Consider the following 14,844-nt stretch of genomic DNA (forward strand, 5'->3'; position numbering starts at 1 on the left):
GTTTGTATTTGTCATTCTCTTATGTAGCAAATCTTTACAGATTTAACTAATTATGTTAGTAGGTAAACTATATTGGTGTCTCAGTGTTCTCTGGAAGTCATCATCTGTGCCTTGAGCAGTCAGTTACTTGAGCTCACAGATTCAGCAATAAATCCTGAATCCTGCTGACCTGCTTAGTGTAATTTTTGTCACGTTCTACTTGGTGTGTCTGTAGGTGTTTCTTGATGGAGGTTTGTTCAAGTGAAAGTGTTCTTTGTGTTCAGAGATAATTTTACAAACCCTTCTCTCGGTTTCGGTTCTCTAATATGCATGGTTGTTTACTATCAGCTCCAGGCAAAATGAAACACTAATTTCAACGTCTTCCTCTTTAATCACCTTTGATTATCTGAAATATTTTTAATTTCACAAGTAGAGGTCTTCCGTTTCACAAGTGGTTAGACACAACTACCATTTTCCCTGTTATTGCATCCTTCTTAGTGTTGATTCTTATATTCAAAGGAGGCTTTACTGTTAAACTGAGCACTCCTGAGCATCCTTCATTGTTCTTTCATTAATCCTCTTTCCTTCTCATTCATCTCACCTCCGGGGTTACTGTTCTAAACTGAGGCACACTGTAAGATGTTTGACTTGGATCATTTTCTCTGTATTAGGCAGCTAAGCACAGGAGAGAGCTTTTATTCAATTACAAGTCTGAAGGTTCATTGAACTTTTAAGAGTCAACAACTGATACTAAACCCAACAGCTTGAATCATAAAAGTCAGTGAAGATCCCAACATTGAGGCGCAGACATGTAAGTGTGATGATGAGGAGGCTGCATGAAATCCAGAGGCATTTTGTGGCCGATTTTCTTTTGATAAACCAAAACGTTCAATGGCGAGGTGTCTTCTGGCCTCTGTAAACCACTTAAATATGATAGAGCATCTTTGGCTTATTTTACCTTAAGAGAGCAACAAAACCCCTTTAAACAAACCATTCAATATAAAGTACAGTGCTTGTTATGTGTACAAATATTTTACAAAAAGTCAACTGTTTAATTGTTTTAGTACTTAGGGACTGTCAATGATAGGCTCAGTCCAACACCGGATATCTTAGAAGAAGTTCATAAGGGTCTTTTTTTTTCGGCCTTTTTTCTGTGATCTTACCGCTAGTTGTATTTTATCGTGATATAGCAAAATGATGCACTTCTGTATGAGACCAGCATAATATCTGCATTCTGAACATGCAGCAGTTTCTTTTCTGATTTATTTTAGCACATACAGTCTCTTGGTATTAGTCCCCCTTTAAGTCATCCACATTTGGATATGTTACAACCACAAGCTTGAAATCATTATATTAGGACTTTATGTGAAAATGTGAAAATGAGAAAATAACAAATGCTTTTCAAAATTATAAAGCAGGATTAGTTTATAAAACAATATCTCAACCTTTCAACATTTCTCGGAGCACTGTTCAGGTATGTCAGAACTGCCAACCAACCAAAGACGTGGCGTCAACATACACTGACAGGCCGAGCAAGGTGAGCGTTATTCAGAGAAGCAGTAAGGTCAGTGGTAACTCTGGAGGAGCTGCAGAGATCCAAATTTCTCAATAGCTGTGACCGTCCTCAAATCTGACCTTTATGGGCAACAAGATAGTCGTTACTGAAAGAAACGCTGTAAGGGGTCATGTTTAAAAGTTGCTACAAGCCATGTAGGAGACACAGCAAACATGTGAAAGGAAGTGCTCTTGTCAAATGAGACCAAAACTGGCCATAAGTAAAATGTTGCGTTTGGGGAGAAACACTGTACATTAACCAGTACTGTTAGAACATAGTGGTGGCAATATAATGCTGTGGGGAAGCTGGGACATCGAAGTTTGATGGAAATCTTGTATGTAGCAAATGTGACTTGTTTTCATTCTGTGTAATACTTAAAAAATAAGAAATTAATTAGGCATTTTCATTTAACGTACCTTAGCACTCATAATATTCTGCAAAAACTTCCCTAGAAACGTATACCAGGGACATGTTGATAACAATAAGACTGCAAACACACTGTATTTGTAAATGTCGTCTTCCAAAGCACCCGAATAGGCAGTAAATTAACAGAACAAAGTGTGTACCCTCAGAGGTACAAGAAGCAATGAGAAATGGCAGCAAACAGCGTGTGTGAACTATTGCATTGCCTGTACAGTGGGAGGCAAAAGGGGAGTTAAGGGGCAAGTGTGGGCATGCCGCTGGTTCCACTGAATGCCTTGCCGGAGGGCTTAAGTTTATGTGTCTATCTTTATGTGCACATGAGTACGAGCGCAATGTGTTTCCAAAGCATTAATACTTAAAATAGCCTCTTATCTTTTTCACCTGCTTGGCAGGAGTGTTTGGGGTGTCAGAAAGGAGGGTATCAGATCTCTGTCTGGTGGTTTTTGCTGTCAGCTGCTATTCTTTTAAAAGGCTCTGAAGTGTGTGTGTGTGTGTGTGTGGATAAAGTTTTTAAGAATAAAAGGATCAGACTGAGGTGCGCTGAGGTTAACCTAACATTATATTTAGGTTCAAGCTGTGGTCTGTTGTCCACAGTATTCTTATATTTCAACACTACGGTCAGCTGTACAGACAGTTGTGATCCCTCATGTCTGACTAGACATTTTCTTGACCATCGAACTTGTCCTTGATGGGATGCAGATTACAGCTCTGGTTGTGCATTTGTCTTATTTCTCAGTAAACCATGATTTTGCTGGATCTCTTAGACCAGAACATCTTCACAAGCTAGGTTCCAGTCTCACTTTCTAGTTTTCTTTGTTCTACACACCTCCATCCCAGTAAAGCCAGAGATAATCAGACATGGCAGCACCTGCAGAGCACAAAGCTTCCAAGAAATATGCTGAGTATATGAGATGCCAGAGTGCACCCAGCGTTGCTGACTTTAATTTGATTATTGAGCTGCAGACTAAGATTTATTCAGTTGGATTATCTGTCTTGCTCACACAATACTTCAGGTGTGTTTCCCCGCATTTCGTCATGTGTTGTCTCGGCATGTTCTGAGATGTTGAACCTCACTTAACCTGGTAAAAAACAGATGAGTGATTGTAAAATCTGTATGCTTAGACCTGATAGGTGGAGGTACAGTGCATTTCAAAAGTATTTATACCCCTTGAACCCTTGACATTTTCTAATGTTAAATCACGAACCACAGTGTGTTTTATTTGGATTTTTTTTATAGACCGACACAAAGTACAGCATAATTATAAACTGGAAGAAAATGTTTTTTTTTCTTATTGTGGATAAATCCAACTGTGCTGTGAAGGCCTCAGAGATTTGTTAGAAAAGATGATCTGGAGGAGCTGCAGAGATCCACAGCTACAGTGGGGTGTTTTAGATCAAATCATGTGTTAGAATTGCCTAGTCGAAGTCCAGACCTAAATCCAATTTGAGAATTTGTGGCAAGATTTCAAAATCTGTGCTTACAAAAGCTATTTTACAGAGAAGAAAAAGGCCAAACAAAACTGGTAGAGACCAATCAGAAAAGATCAAAGTATTGACTGTGAGAGGCCTAATACATATGCGCACAAAACTGACAAAATGCTGATTTCTATTTGGAAAAAAATGGTGAAAACCATGTATAATTTTTCTTGCACAAAATTAAGGACCCCATGGTGTTGGTACATAACACACAACAAGAGTCCAATACAATACATTGAAGTTAGTGGTTGTAACGCAACAAAATGTGAAAATCTCAAGAGGTGTGAAAACTTTTGCAAGTATTCAAGTTTTCCTTTTACGAAAAATGTTAAAGACTTCTTTTCCCTTCCAATATCAGTGATTCTTGTGTCTCTGTAAGACAAATTTGGGTTCCCCACTAAAACCTCTTACTTGTGTTTCAGTCCTGAGGAAACTACTTTTTTTTACCAGCATAGTCTCAGCTGAGTCACATCCTAATTATCAGTGGGCTCAGACCTCCACATTGTGAAAGACAAAGGTGGTTTGCTATAAACCTCCGTGGTGAAGTCATGTCTCAGCCGGTCTTAATTACATAAACCAAATCAGTGGGCCTGTTTGACAGTGTGTGCTTGTGTGTGTCTTCCTCAGGTCGGACTTTGCATCAGCCGAGCGTCTGCCTCTGTGCTGAACCTGAACTGCAGTTTGGTGCTGCTGCCCATGTGCCGCTCTCTGCTCACCTTCATACGAGGAGTACGCATGGTAAGACTCACACAGGAGGTGAATGATTCTGAAAAAGTCAAATTTGCAGAAAACAAGTGACGTTTGGTTTCTAAAGCACAACAGAATTCCTGGCAAAGGTTAGTTCTGGACATAATTGTAGAACAGTTCTGTTTCCCCATCCACAGTGATTTTTGTCTGTGTTGCACATTCATGCAGGTATCGAGCAGAAAGACGCGCAGGCTGCTGGACAAGAGCAAGACCTTTCATGTTGCATGTGGCGTTGCTGTCTGCCTCTTTTCAGGTAAAAACCCACCTCTTATCACGCCAGCGAGCTCTCGTCTTGTGTAAAGCGTGGAAAAATGGATCCATGGTGGATTTGCATTCCTATTACACCAGCTGAGAGAGTATTTCTCCTTGCTGTATGTGTTTTAACAGCCCAGGTTTGTGTTTTGTGTCTCTTCTCATGACATCGTGGGAACCTCAGACAGCTGTGTATCCACCAGGGTTCAAGTTTACAGACTATTTCCTCTGAATCATCCTGTTATTTTTTTCCGATGCATCCTTAGTAAGATCTTAGTCTCACATGAAAAAAAGCACAAACAGTAACTAAATTCAGCATTTTGCACCTAAAGCTGCCTGTTGTGAGCTTTTCCTCTGCTGTCTTGCTTTTGTTTAAACATCTGTTGATTAAAGACTAGTTGATTATGGAAAATGATTGTTATGCAGGAAGGATGCAAACGTTTTTTATAACGGATGTGACACAAACTGCTGGATTTTTATTCTTGTGTTTGATAAAAACCATCTACATTGCTATATTAAAAACTCAAACCCTGAATTAGGAACTAAAAACAAGTCAAAAACATTTTAATTGTGGAGTAAATATAATTACTCCGAGATGAACACATTTCATTCTCGCATCCACCATGTGTTGATGTATTACACTTCCCTGAAAGAGGGTGATTCATATAAGAAATATTTTAATCAGAATCAGATCCTATCCTCCAGCATGTAGCCTCTGCAGTGTTTTAAATGTCCTTTCTTTGCTGTCTTACTGATAAAGAAGGCAGATCTTCTAACCCACTTGCCCACTTTAAAGGCTTTATGCTGGAAATGTGAATTCAAAAAGATGCGTGTAGATGGTGCATTTTAAGGCTTACTCGGGCTTAATTCTATTTCAGCAAGCAGATGGGTGGAGTGACTAGACTAGACTAGTAGCATGCAGGGCTTGATTTATGAACCAGGATATTTTATAGGATTCAACCAAAAGTTGAAACAAGTCTTCAATTCCATGATTGCATCAATAAATGCAATCATGGAATGATTTTAAAGACGATTTATTTGATAAACAAATATATCAATCCCACAGTTAAAAGTAGATTTGCACAATATATCAGAAGAATCAGAAGAAGAGTCTTAGTGGTGGTGATGCTAAAGAGTAATGTGGACTTTGTGATGAAGGAAAAGAATATAGTCAGAGAAATGCAGGTTAATCACAATTGATGTCATCATCAAAATATTCACAAAACCTCTGTATTCTTAGTGGACAGAGAGGCAGCAGGATGGAAGAGAGACACAAACTGTGAGAAGAAAGAGGCAGAGAGGGAGGGGATGCAAGGCAGTGGGAGTGGGAGAGGATATGGGGTAGAAAAAAGGGCCCTTGTGTGTCATGATTAGAGCCTCTGATTCCATCAGCTGTTGAACGGCTGCGTGCTTAGCCTGTGATGTCAGGAAGAAGTGTGTATTTAAGCTGTGCTGCCTTTTTGCAGAATGGATAAAGAAATGTTTGTACCTCTGGCAGTTCTTTAATTGAGTCTGGAATAGGGTAGTAATATTCCATGTGTGACTTTGTCCTTTCACTAAAGTGTGTTTTCTCATCTTCTGCAGTTGTGCACGTTTCAGCCCACATGGTGAATATGGTCAACTTCAGCACGAGTTACTCAGATGACTTTCCTGCTCTCAACTTGGCTCGCTATAGAGGAGAGGTAAAGAGTTACTTCAACACAACTCAGATCTTTGCAACAGCATTTCTGACATTCAGTCAAGTACATTAAAAACTACAAAAAAAACCAGTTGTGTCCAATGTAATGTTTTAGAGGAAATGACTGTAACATACTGTTACGGGTTAGATTGTTACAGATCTTGCTGTAAAGGTTTTACTAGTCTTTTAAAATATCAACACAATATTATGAAGGTGACATTTTTAACTGTCTTTAGCATCTTATGGTATTTTTCCACTTCTGGTTGCTGAATGTTTTTCCTCTTGAACTTAACTTCCCCACACTTTGTCATCCACTTGAAAAAGATTTTTCACTGTATTTTCTGTGGTAACCCCCTGGGGTCAGAAAACTGGGCCGAATTAGGTAGATTACGCTCCCTGATACTGAGTAGGTCCTCCTGCTGCAGGAGTGCTGCAGCGATCTGGGGACACAGATCTCCTCTAACTGCAATAGTGGAATCCTAAATGTGATTAAAAGAACTAAGACCAAAAAAAACATTAATCCTAGACTGTTGCTCAAACCCGTGAAAATATACAGGTAGAATGGACTGCGCAGATCCTGACTTCCAACTGCAAGAGAAAGGAAAAAGAAGAGATCCAGGCAGGATTGTAATCACCTATCTGAAGACATAATTAATCACAGTTCCATTGAGATTTGGATCTGAGACAAACCAGCTGCTGCAGGATGTCTGCTCCATCCTAACATTAAATGATTAACAATCCTGGTCAGTTGTATTATCGTTAGCCCCATAGCATAATTGTCTTTTTTTGTTTTTTGCTAAATATGACATAGGCAATTATGCTATAAGGCTAACAATATATTTTAACCTTACCAGTTAAAATAACTTTAAAAGACTTTGATAAGATTGTTAGTCTTGGTCTCTGTGGAGATGCTGAAGTCTGTGCTTTCTTTATTTAAATATTTCCACTAAGGATGGTGGATATTTTTAATGTATTTGAATGCAAACACTTTAGTATTGAACATGTGTGCAAACAAAAATAAAGAAATCATGTCATTTAATTTAATGTTAACAGACAATATACCTGAAAAACTACACCGGCTCCTGAAAAGGTTCCTCCCGTGGAAACGGCCCTTCATATTAGCATTTCTAATGCAAACGTCAGTCTCTTCATATATTTCCTGTAAAGCTAGCTAAATCCTGAGATTTTCAAAACACTCCTAAATATTTTCTAATCCCAAGTGCTCCATGACAGACACAAAAGGACTCTTTAGAAGATTTACAGAGAGCAACTTAGCTCCATGTTTAGCTCCATGTTGAATGCTGGAGTCTCAGCTCCTGTTGAAAAGTAGCAGCCTGAATAAACAGCAGATAAGCTTCTGTTAGGAAAGAAAAATGCTTTCTTTTCTAGAAACTTCTTAGACCTTTTGTGAGTCCTTTGAACTCACTAAAGTGAAATTAGCTGAGTCGTCTTTACTCAGCAACAGCTTCCATCAATGTGATGTAAATCGTATGATTCTGATCTCCAGCCAACTCATCGGTGAATCTCTACTTAAACATGTTGTTGCACCAAGTCTGAAGACAACATTGCTTCAGTATGACCACTTCTGAAGCCCAGCCATAATTGTTGTACAGAACATTCACACATGGGACCCCTACAAAAGATAAATTCACTAATTTACACAACTTGTCCTCTTATTTTACAAAAATTAAGGTGCAAAGAAGGATACTTTTGTTAGGAAATACATTTATTTGAAATAATTAAATAAAGTTAAATTGAAATTGGTAAGTTAAAGGTTCCTCCTCCATTTTATTCTGATTTAGTCGCTGCATGTTTCTCAAAGCCAACCTGATGTATGAAGTCTGATTAGTTTAACTTCGACACAAGGACAGAAAGTTAGTTTTGCTACTGAGTTTTGGAATAAAGACTGTTTTTTCCTCAAAGTGCTGACCTTGATCTGTTGTAGTTTAAGGTGCCTCTCACAAGCATTAATGTTGATAATAGAATGATGAAGACAACAGACCTCTTCCTTTTTTGTTTCCTTTCCCAGGATCCAAAGCTCATCATTTTAACAACAAGTAAGAAGAGCAGCTAATTCTTATAAAGTTTGGTGCATAAAGTCCAGATGCCTTTGTTTCTCTCTTCCTAGTTTCTGTGTTTTTGTTGTATTTTTGGGTTGTTTAGAAACTGTTTGGTGCAGTTGAAGAAGATCATATTATTTTGACATACTGATGGGTACCTTTACATGCAGGGCAATATCATAAGTTCAAACATGAACACATGAAAATAGCATCATCTAACTTAAGCCTGAATTTAGTCATGTTAGATGTAATATGTAGTCAAATCCCACAGACATATTTAAACCCATTTTATGGTGTACCAGGCTTACAGTTAAAACCCAAAATTATTATTACCCCTGAAAAAAAGTTTGATTTAAAATTATTTTTATTCAGCTGAGTTAGTTAATGACAGGAATTAAGATAGGCCTCTCTCAAAAGATAATAGAACATTATGAAAAAACACATCTGTTTTTAACCACATTTTATAAAAATCTGCTGTAGACAATTATTTAAAACCTCAGTAATCGCTGGATAAATCTTTATTGGCAATGCAGCAGTCAAACAAATTCTGCATGTTTCCACTACTATTTTCACAATCCTTTAGGGATGAACTCCAAGGCCTCGAGGTTGGAAGGCCTCCTTGCCAGCACCCTAATGTTTAGTTGGGACTTTTTCGGTTTCTCTCCGAAATGGCAATATTACTACCGGTCAAAAGGAAAGTTTTGGTAAAATTAAAGCATTACTTTAAACCTAAATCTGTCAGAGGTTGGAATAATGTTCAGTGTTTTACAAACTCTGGCTTTAGCAGAATCAGCTAAAAAAGGTTCGGGATCTAATTAGACTTTGGCCAAACATACAACTACGATGTTGTTGGTGGACTTGATGTGATAGAAGGTCTGTGGTGTGTAAATGGAAATAGGAATGGGATATTCTATTTGCAACCTAATCAAACTCTTTTTTACTGTATTACTGTAACATTTTGATCAATGTTAGTAATCAGATACTGCGCATGTGACCCTAGCTAAACCAACCAGAGACTGAGGGACTGATGACCGGATGTTTACATTGTCTGTTTTGTCTTCTGACATGATGGTTCTCTTCAGTCCCAGGAGTCACTGGAGTCCTGCTGGTCCTTATCCTCCTCCTGATCTTCATTTCCTCCTCCTACTGCATTCGGTATGCTGAACTGAATCATAATTTCTAGAATTATCAGAGTTGGTGCTTATGTACAATAAGAAGGGGAAAATTACCACAAACAGCTATCATAAGAGATGTCTTTGGAATGCCGAGCTGAGTTATTTCTTTAATCCTGTGAAAAACTATTAGGGATTTACTGATCAAAGATTATTTGGAAGGTTTTTGATTAACCAAAAATAGACTCAATCTGCATCTCTGACGAATGACGGAGGAGATCTCTCCATCATACCGCAGCCAGGAGCCAGTGTGAATTACCGCATTGACTAGAATGGCTTCCGTTTGCAACAGAGAGCAAAACACACGGATGAAAGAGTCAGTGTGAACCAGGGACTACACCTTTGTGCTTCCCTAGACTTCCCAGGCAGGGCCAGACAAAAATAAAAAGACATGATTCAAATTAAAATCCAATTTTTCAGTGCATCTCTAAAAATGCAAATCAGTTTTATTTTATTTGTATGCTTTTTCCTGTCTTTGTTATGTTTGCCTTGTGTTGTGTTGTGTTTCTGCTGGACCTGGCGCCTAATCTTGCAATGGATGATGGAGACAATGACACACTGACAGACATTACCCTCTGTCATTACTCAGGTCACTGTGGGTCACCCTTTGTGTGTGGAGTCTGTACATGTGTTTTTGTGTGGCTTCCTGCTCATTTCAGTAAGTGAGCAGACAATAAGAGGTTTTTTCAGACCACATAAGGCTTTTTTAGATAAGAGTTTGGCAAAGTGGTTGGAGTGTTAGGATGATGGCCGCTGTAGACTGGAGGGAAACCCAAACAATGAGTCACATTGATATCGTCATATCAGCATACATCCTGATCTACTGGAGTACTCTACAGTTTTTATGAAACAACTTTTCAGAGTTTCAGTCTCTATGTTATGCTGACAGAAAAGCCCAACCAGCTCTGGTGGGTTTATTTCAATGGCCGAACCTGGGACCTTTAACCTTTCTGGTTCAGTAAACATAGCGCAGAATAAGCCCTGTAATAGTGAAGACCATTTACTTACATTGTCCTACCACACAAATCCTTAAGGTTGTTGTTTAAAAATGCGACTATTATATTTTTGTTTATATTAACAAAACAGTCAGAGGAAAAATCAGCTTGGATAAACCTCTATTATTCTCCCATTTATTTGCAGATATATGTGTGATTTTAAAAGGTCTTCTGTTTCTTGGAGAAGGCTTTGTCAAAGTTGACCTTAGTCTTTGGAAAATGTATCAACCTGCAATTCTTAATGATGACTATAAATAATTAATAGTCCTAAAAAATTAATAAATGTTTGAAACTGGTAATAGCAAATAGCTACAAGGTTATTTTTTTCAATCTTTTTCCAATTGCTTGAAAAATAGATGATTGGGGCTTTTTTCTCCTTACAAGATGCAGAGTTGTATTAATGTGTTAAGATAACTTTGGGTTTTTGAAAGGGTTTAATTAAATCATTGTCTTTTTCAGCACAACGTCAATGAAGAGGAGAATGCTCCTACAAAACAAAAAAAATAGATAAATAAAGCAACAAATCAGAGATCCATGTTGATGATCTGCTAGGGGTTTTATAACTGTTTGCAGTTGATATGGTGGGATGTTGTGTGTAAACGACCTCTTTTATAGTCTTCTAGCATCCTCTTTTCTAAAACTTAAACTCTCTGTTAATTTTTCTCCTTTTTAATTTTGCTTTGTCCACTTTACTTGCACCATGCTACTTAGTGATGATTGTTCATGTATTTATGCTTCTTTTGAGCGAATCATGCATATTGTTACTTCGTATCTTTGTCTATTCCAGGGTGTCCAACTATGAGATCTTCTGGTACACACACAACCTCTTCATTGTCTTCTACATCATCCTGATGGTGCACATGGTTGGGTAGGCAGCACTGAATGAGTGTTTTTATGCAGGTTTTCCCCTCTTCACTCATTTGAGATTTTCTTTCTGCACTGGAACAGTTTGTTTTCTTCTGCTTCAGAAGAAAACAATGTCAACAAATATTTCGGACAGTCTATAACAACTTAAATCTAACTGATAATCCCAATATGGTTTGTGTAATCTCTCTTTATTCAGAATCTGTTATTGTCTTTTTCAGGAATAAATATCACTTTGCTAGCATTTTGTTTGCTTTTACATGTGGAGTTTTTCTTTTAAAGTCCAAAAGGACTTTAAAAAACTTTTTTGTTTTGTGACTTGTCTTCTTCATTCTTCACATTTCTAAACATATTTCAGGAACCAATATTTGTTCTTTATTCCCCATTCATTAAGTGCCTTGAAAAAGTATTCATACCAATTGAACCTTTTTCAAATTATCCCGTTACAGTCACAAACCTCAGTGCATTTCTGATAAAAAATGATAAGTGTGGCGTACAGTTGTATTCACCCCCCTTTTATTCTGGTAATCATAAATAAAATCCCATGCTATCACCTGCATTCACAAGTTATCATGGAGAAACTAAAGTCCACTTGTGTGTAATTTAATCTCAGTATAAAGCCAGGTATTCTTAAAAGGCCTCAGAGGTTTTATAGAGAACATTAGTGAACAAGCAGGAAGGAACACAACAGACAGGTCAGGGGGAAGGTTTTGGATAAGTCTAAATGAGGGTTATGCTATAAAACAATACCCCAACATTCGAACATCTCACAGTGAACTCTTTAATCCTTCATCTGAAAACTGAAAGAGTATGGCACAACTGCAAACCTGCCAAGACATGGCGGTCTACCTAAAGTGGCAGGCAGCGCAGAAGAGCTGCAGATCAGACAGGAGATTACACATCTGGTATTTTCTGAAAGCGTTGTAAGAAGAAAGCCATCGTTGAGAGTCCTAAGAGGCCCATTTGCAGTTTACCACAAGCCCGGAAGAAGGTACTCTGAAAACCTGAAATTAAAATGCAACTTTTTGACTGACATTTAAATGGCTTCACCCGCAACATGGTTGCCGGTGAAGCCGCCACAGAGACAGTTTTTTCCCCCAGGCTGTTTCTCTGATGAACATTCAATAGAGTACAGAACAACAGCATACAGATGTTGCAAATGCACCTTTTTTATTAGATATGTGTATATTGTACATTGTAAATTGTAAATCTGTATATTCTGTAATGCAAAAACAGAACAAAAGAGCAAAGTGTACCGGAGGCAAATTCCTTGTTTGTATGTACGAACTTGGCAATAAAGCTGATTCTGATTCTGATTCTGAACATAGCGTCTCCACACTGAAACATGCTGGTGGCAGCAGCACAATGCTGTGGGAATGCTATTCTTTGTCAGGTACAGGGATGCTAGACAGAGTTGATGGACTTGAAAATGGGGCAGATCAATGACCCTAAACATACAGCCAGAGCAACAATGTAATAGTTTAGATCAGTGGCCCTCAACCCTGACCCCCAGGGCCCATTCTCCTGCATGTTTGGGATATGTCTTCTGGTCAAGCAGCACTTAAATTTAAGCGAGTGCGTTATCGCCTCAGCATGCCATCAAGTTCTACAGAATCCTGTTAATAACTCAGGTCAGTGTGTGGCTGCAGGGAAACACCTCAAATTTATGGACCACATATTCTCTTTTTAGAATAGCCAGTCAAAGTTCAGACCTAAATCTGGTAAAGACTTACCCCAACGCGCAACTGTGGGTCTACAAAGTATTTTAGGAGGAACTGAATGTGAATGCACATCACGATTTTCAGATTATTATTTGGAAAACTGACCATGATGCATCACTTTGCATTGATGTTTCTGCTTATAACAAATTGTGAAAAAGCTCAAAAAGCTATCAATATGAATACTTTAAGAAGGCACTGTATTAGCTTTTTTTTCACTTTTAATATACATCGGCCTATTTGCCATATTTCCATGAACCCAAAATCACCTTTATTCTTGTTTGCTTTACACCAGTGGAGCACTGAAGTATCAAACCAACATTGAGGCCCACCCACCTGGCTGCCTCAGGCCTAATCAAAGCAGCATGGAGCAACATGTTGATCTGGACCAGCTAGAAGATGATGATGGCAGATGTAGAGAGGATGCTCACTTTGAACCACATAGCCCTCAGGTCTGTGACTGTTTGTATGTAAATATTTGAGTGCTCCACCTGTGATCTGAGTGTTTGGGAGTGTCAGAGGGAGTTGGTCCCGTTTATTAGAGGTGTGAGGAAGGGGCTCTATACATCAAGACCTGTGTTTGTGTGATTACGTGTTTGCCTGTGGTTGTTAGGCGACGTGCTGGTTCAATAAAACCCCCTCTAAAGTTGAATGTCATCCCCTGGCTTTACTTAAGCTGTGAGCAATTACTCTGTTATGGTACCTCAACAGAAAAAAAAAATGTTGTAATGGTACTTAATAGTTATTTCATGACCACTTCCACTTTGGTTGGAACCTTATTGTCCACCTGTAATAAGGAAAAGCTGATTATAAGAAGAGATCAGAAATAAAAGACTAAGACTGCTGAAATGCATTAAATATGAATAAAGATGGTCAGGAAGAAGACTGTATTGTTTTTATACCCATCTTTGTAGTACTTTTATTTACTGGAGGGCTGCTTTTATAAATAAAAGTGCTTTATGCAGTTAAAAACAAGACATTTACACATACTGTCTAAAAAAATATGGCATTATTTTCTTACAGTTTGACACGTTTTTGTCAGAATCTGCCGTTTTGGACTTTGTTTTAGTTTTGTATTTGTTTACTTTTCAGTTAGTTGTTTCCATTCCTCTGGGTTTAGTAGTTATGTTTGTTTATTCCTTCTGTCATCCTGATAGTTTTGTTCTCTCTCCTGCCCCCTAGTTTTAGTAGTTCTTTCTCCCCTCGCCCATAGTTCCCTTGGTGGTTGTTTTCTCATTTATTTATTACTTAGAATGTTTTCTCCTCTGGTTATTATTATTATTATTATTAGAACAGTTCTCTTTGCTTCTTTGGGTTTTCTAGTTTAGTTTCTCAGTTAGAGGTTCTGTGCTTATTTACTGTTAGGTTGTTTGTTCTTGCTGCATTCTTCTAGTTTATTAGTTCCCCGTTTCCCTTTGGCCTAAGACCCCTTTTTGTTATTATTTACCCAGTTGCTTGTTTCCCCTTAAGATTAGTTGTTCTTTCCAAGCCTAGCTCTTTAGTATAGTTCTTCCTGTCCCTGCTTTGTCTAGTTAGTGTTTCTTCCGGATTTAGTTTTGTGTTTTATGTTAGGGGTTTTCCTTAGGTCTCTTTTCCATTAGTTTAGCTTTTCCCCATGCCCCTATTTAGTTCTTCCTAGAATTACTATTTGTGTTAGTTTATGTTTAGGTTTCTTTTCACTAGAGTTGTCTCTAGTTTAGTTTAGTTCTCTCTTCCAGTCTCTGCATTTTCTAGCTCCCGTTCCCATAGTAACATACAGGTCCTTCTCAAAATATTAGCATATTGTGATAAAGTTCATTATTTTCCATAATGTCATGATGAAAATTTAACATTCATATATTTTAGATTCATTGCACACTAACTGAAATATTTCAGGTCTTTTATTGTCTTAATACGGATGATTTTGGCATACAGCTCATGAAAAC

The 14,844-nt window shown here is 38.0% G+C and overlaps 1 protein-coding gene across 2 annotated transcripts in view; it reads left to right on the plus strand.

Annotated features, from left to right (window-relative positions):
• The window catches only part of LOC124884507 (NADPH oxidase 4), a 31,160-nt gene that overhangs the window by 1,615 nt on the left and 14,701 nt on the right, over window positions 1-14,844 (plus strand). For both annotated transcript variants that reach the window (XM_047392448.1, XM_047392449.1), the window contains exons 3-9: window positions 4,061-4,171; window positions 4,349-4,433; window positions 6,017-6,114; window positions 8,140-8,167; window positions 9,253-9,325; window positions 11,125-11,205; window positions 13,215-13,371. In XM_047392448.1, coding sequence (XP_047248404.1) covers window positions 4,061-4,171; window positions 4,349-4,433; window positions 6,017-6,114; window positions 8,140-8,167; window positions 9,253-9,325; window positions 11,125-11,205; window positions 13,215-13,371 — 633 coding nt within the window. The remainder of the gene's footprint in view (window positions 1-4,060; window positions 4,172-4,348; window positions 4,434-6,016; window positions 6,115-8,139; window positions 8,168-9,252; window positions 9,326-11,124; window positions 11,206-13,214; window positions 13,372-14,844) is intronic.

This window comes from Girardinichthys multiradiatus, chromosome 18 (assembly GCF_021462225.1).
Source record: "Girardinichthys multiradiatus isolate DD_20200921_A chromosome 18, DD_fGirMul_XY1, whole genome shotgun sequence".
NCBI classification, from domain to species: Eukaryota; Metazoa; Chordata; class Actinopteri; order Cyprinodontiformes; family Goodeidae; genus Girardinichthys; species Girardinichthys multiradiatus.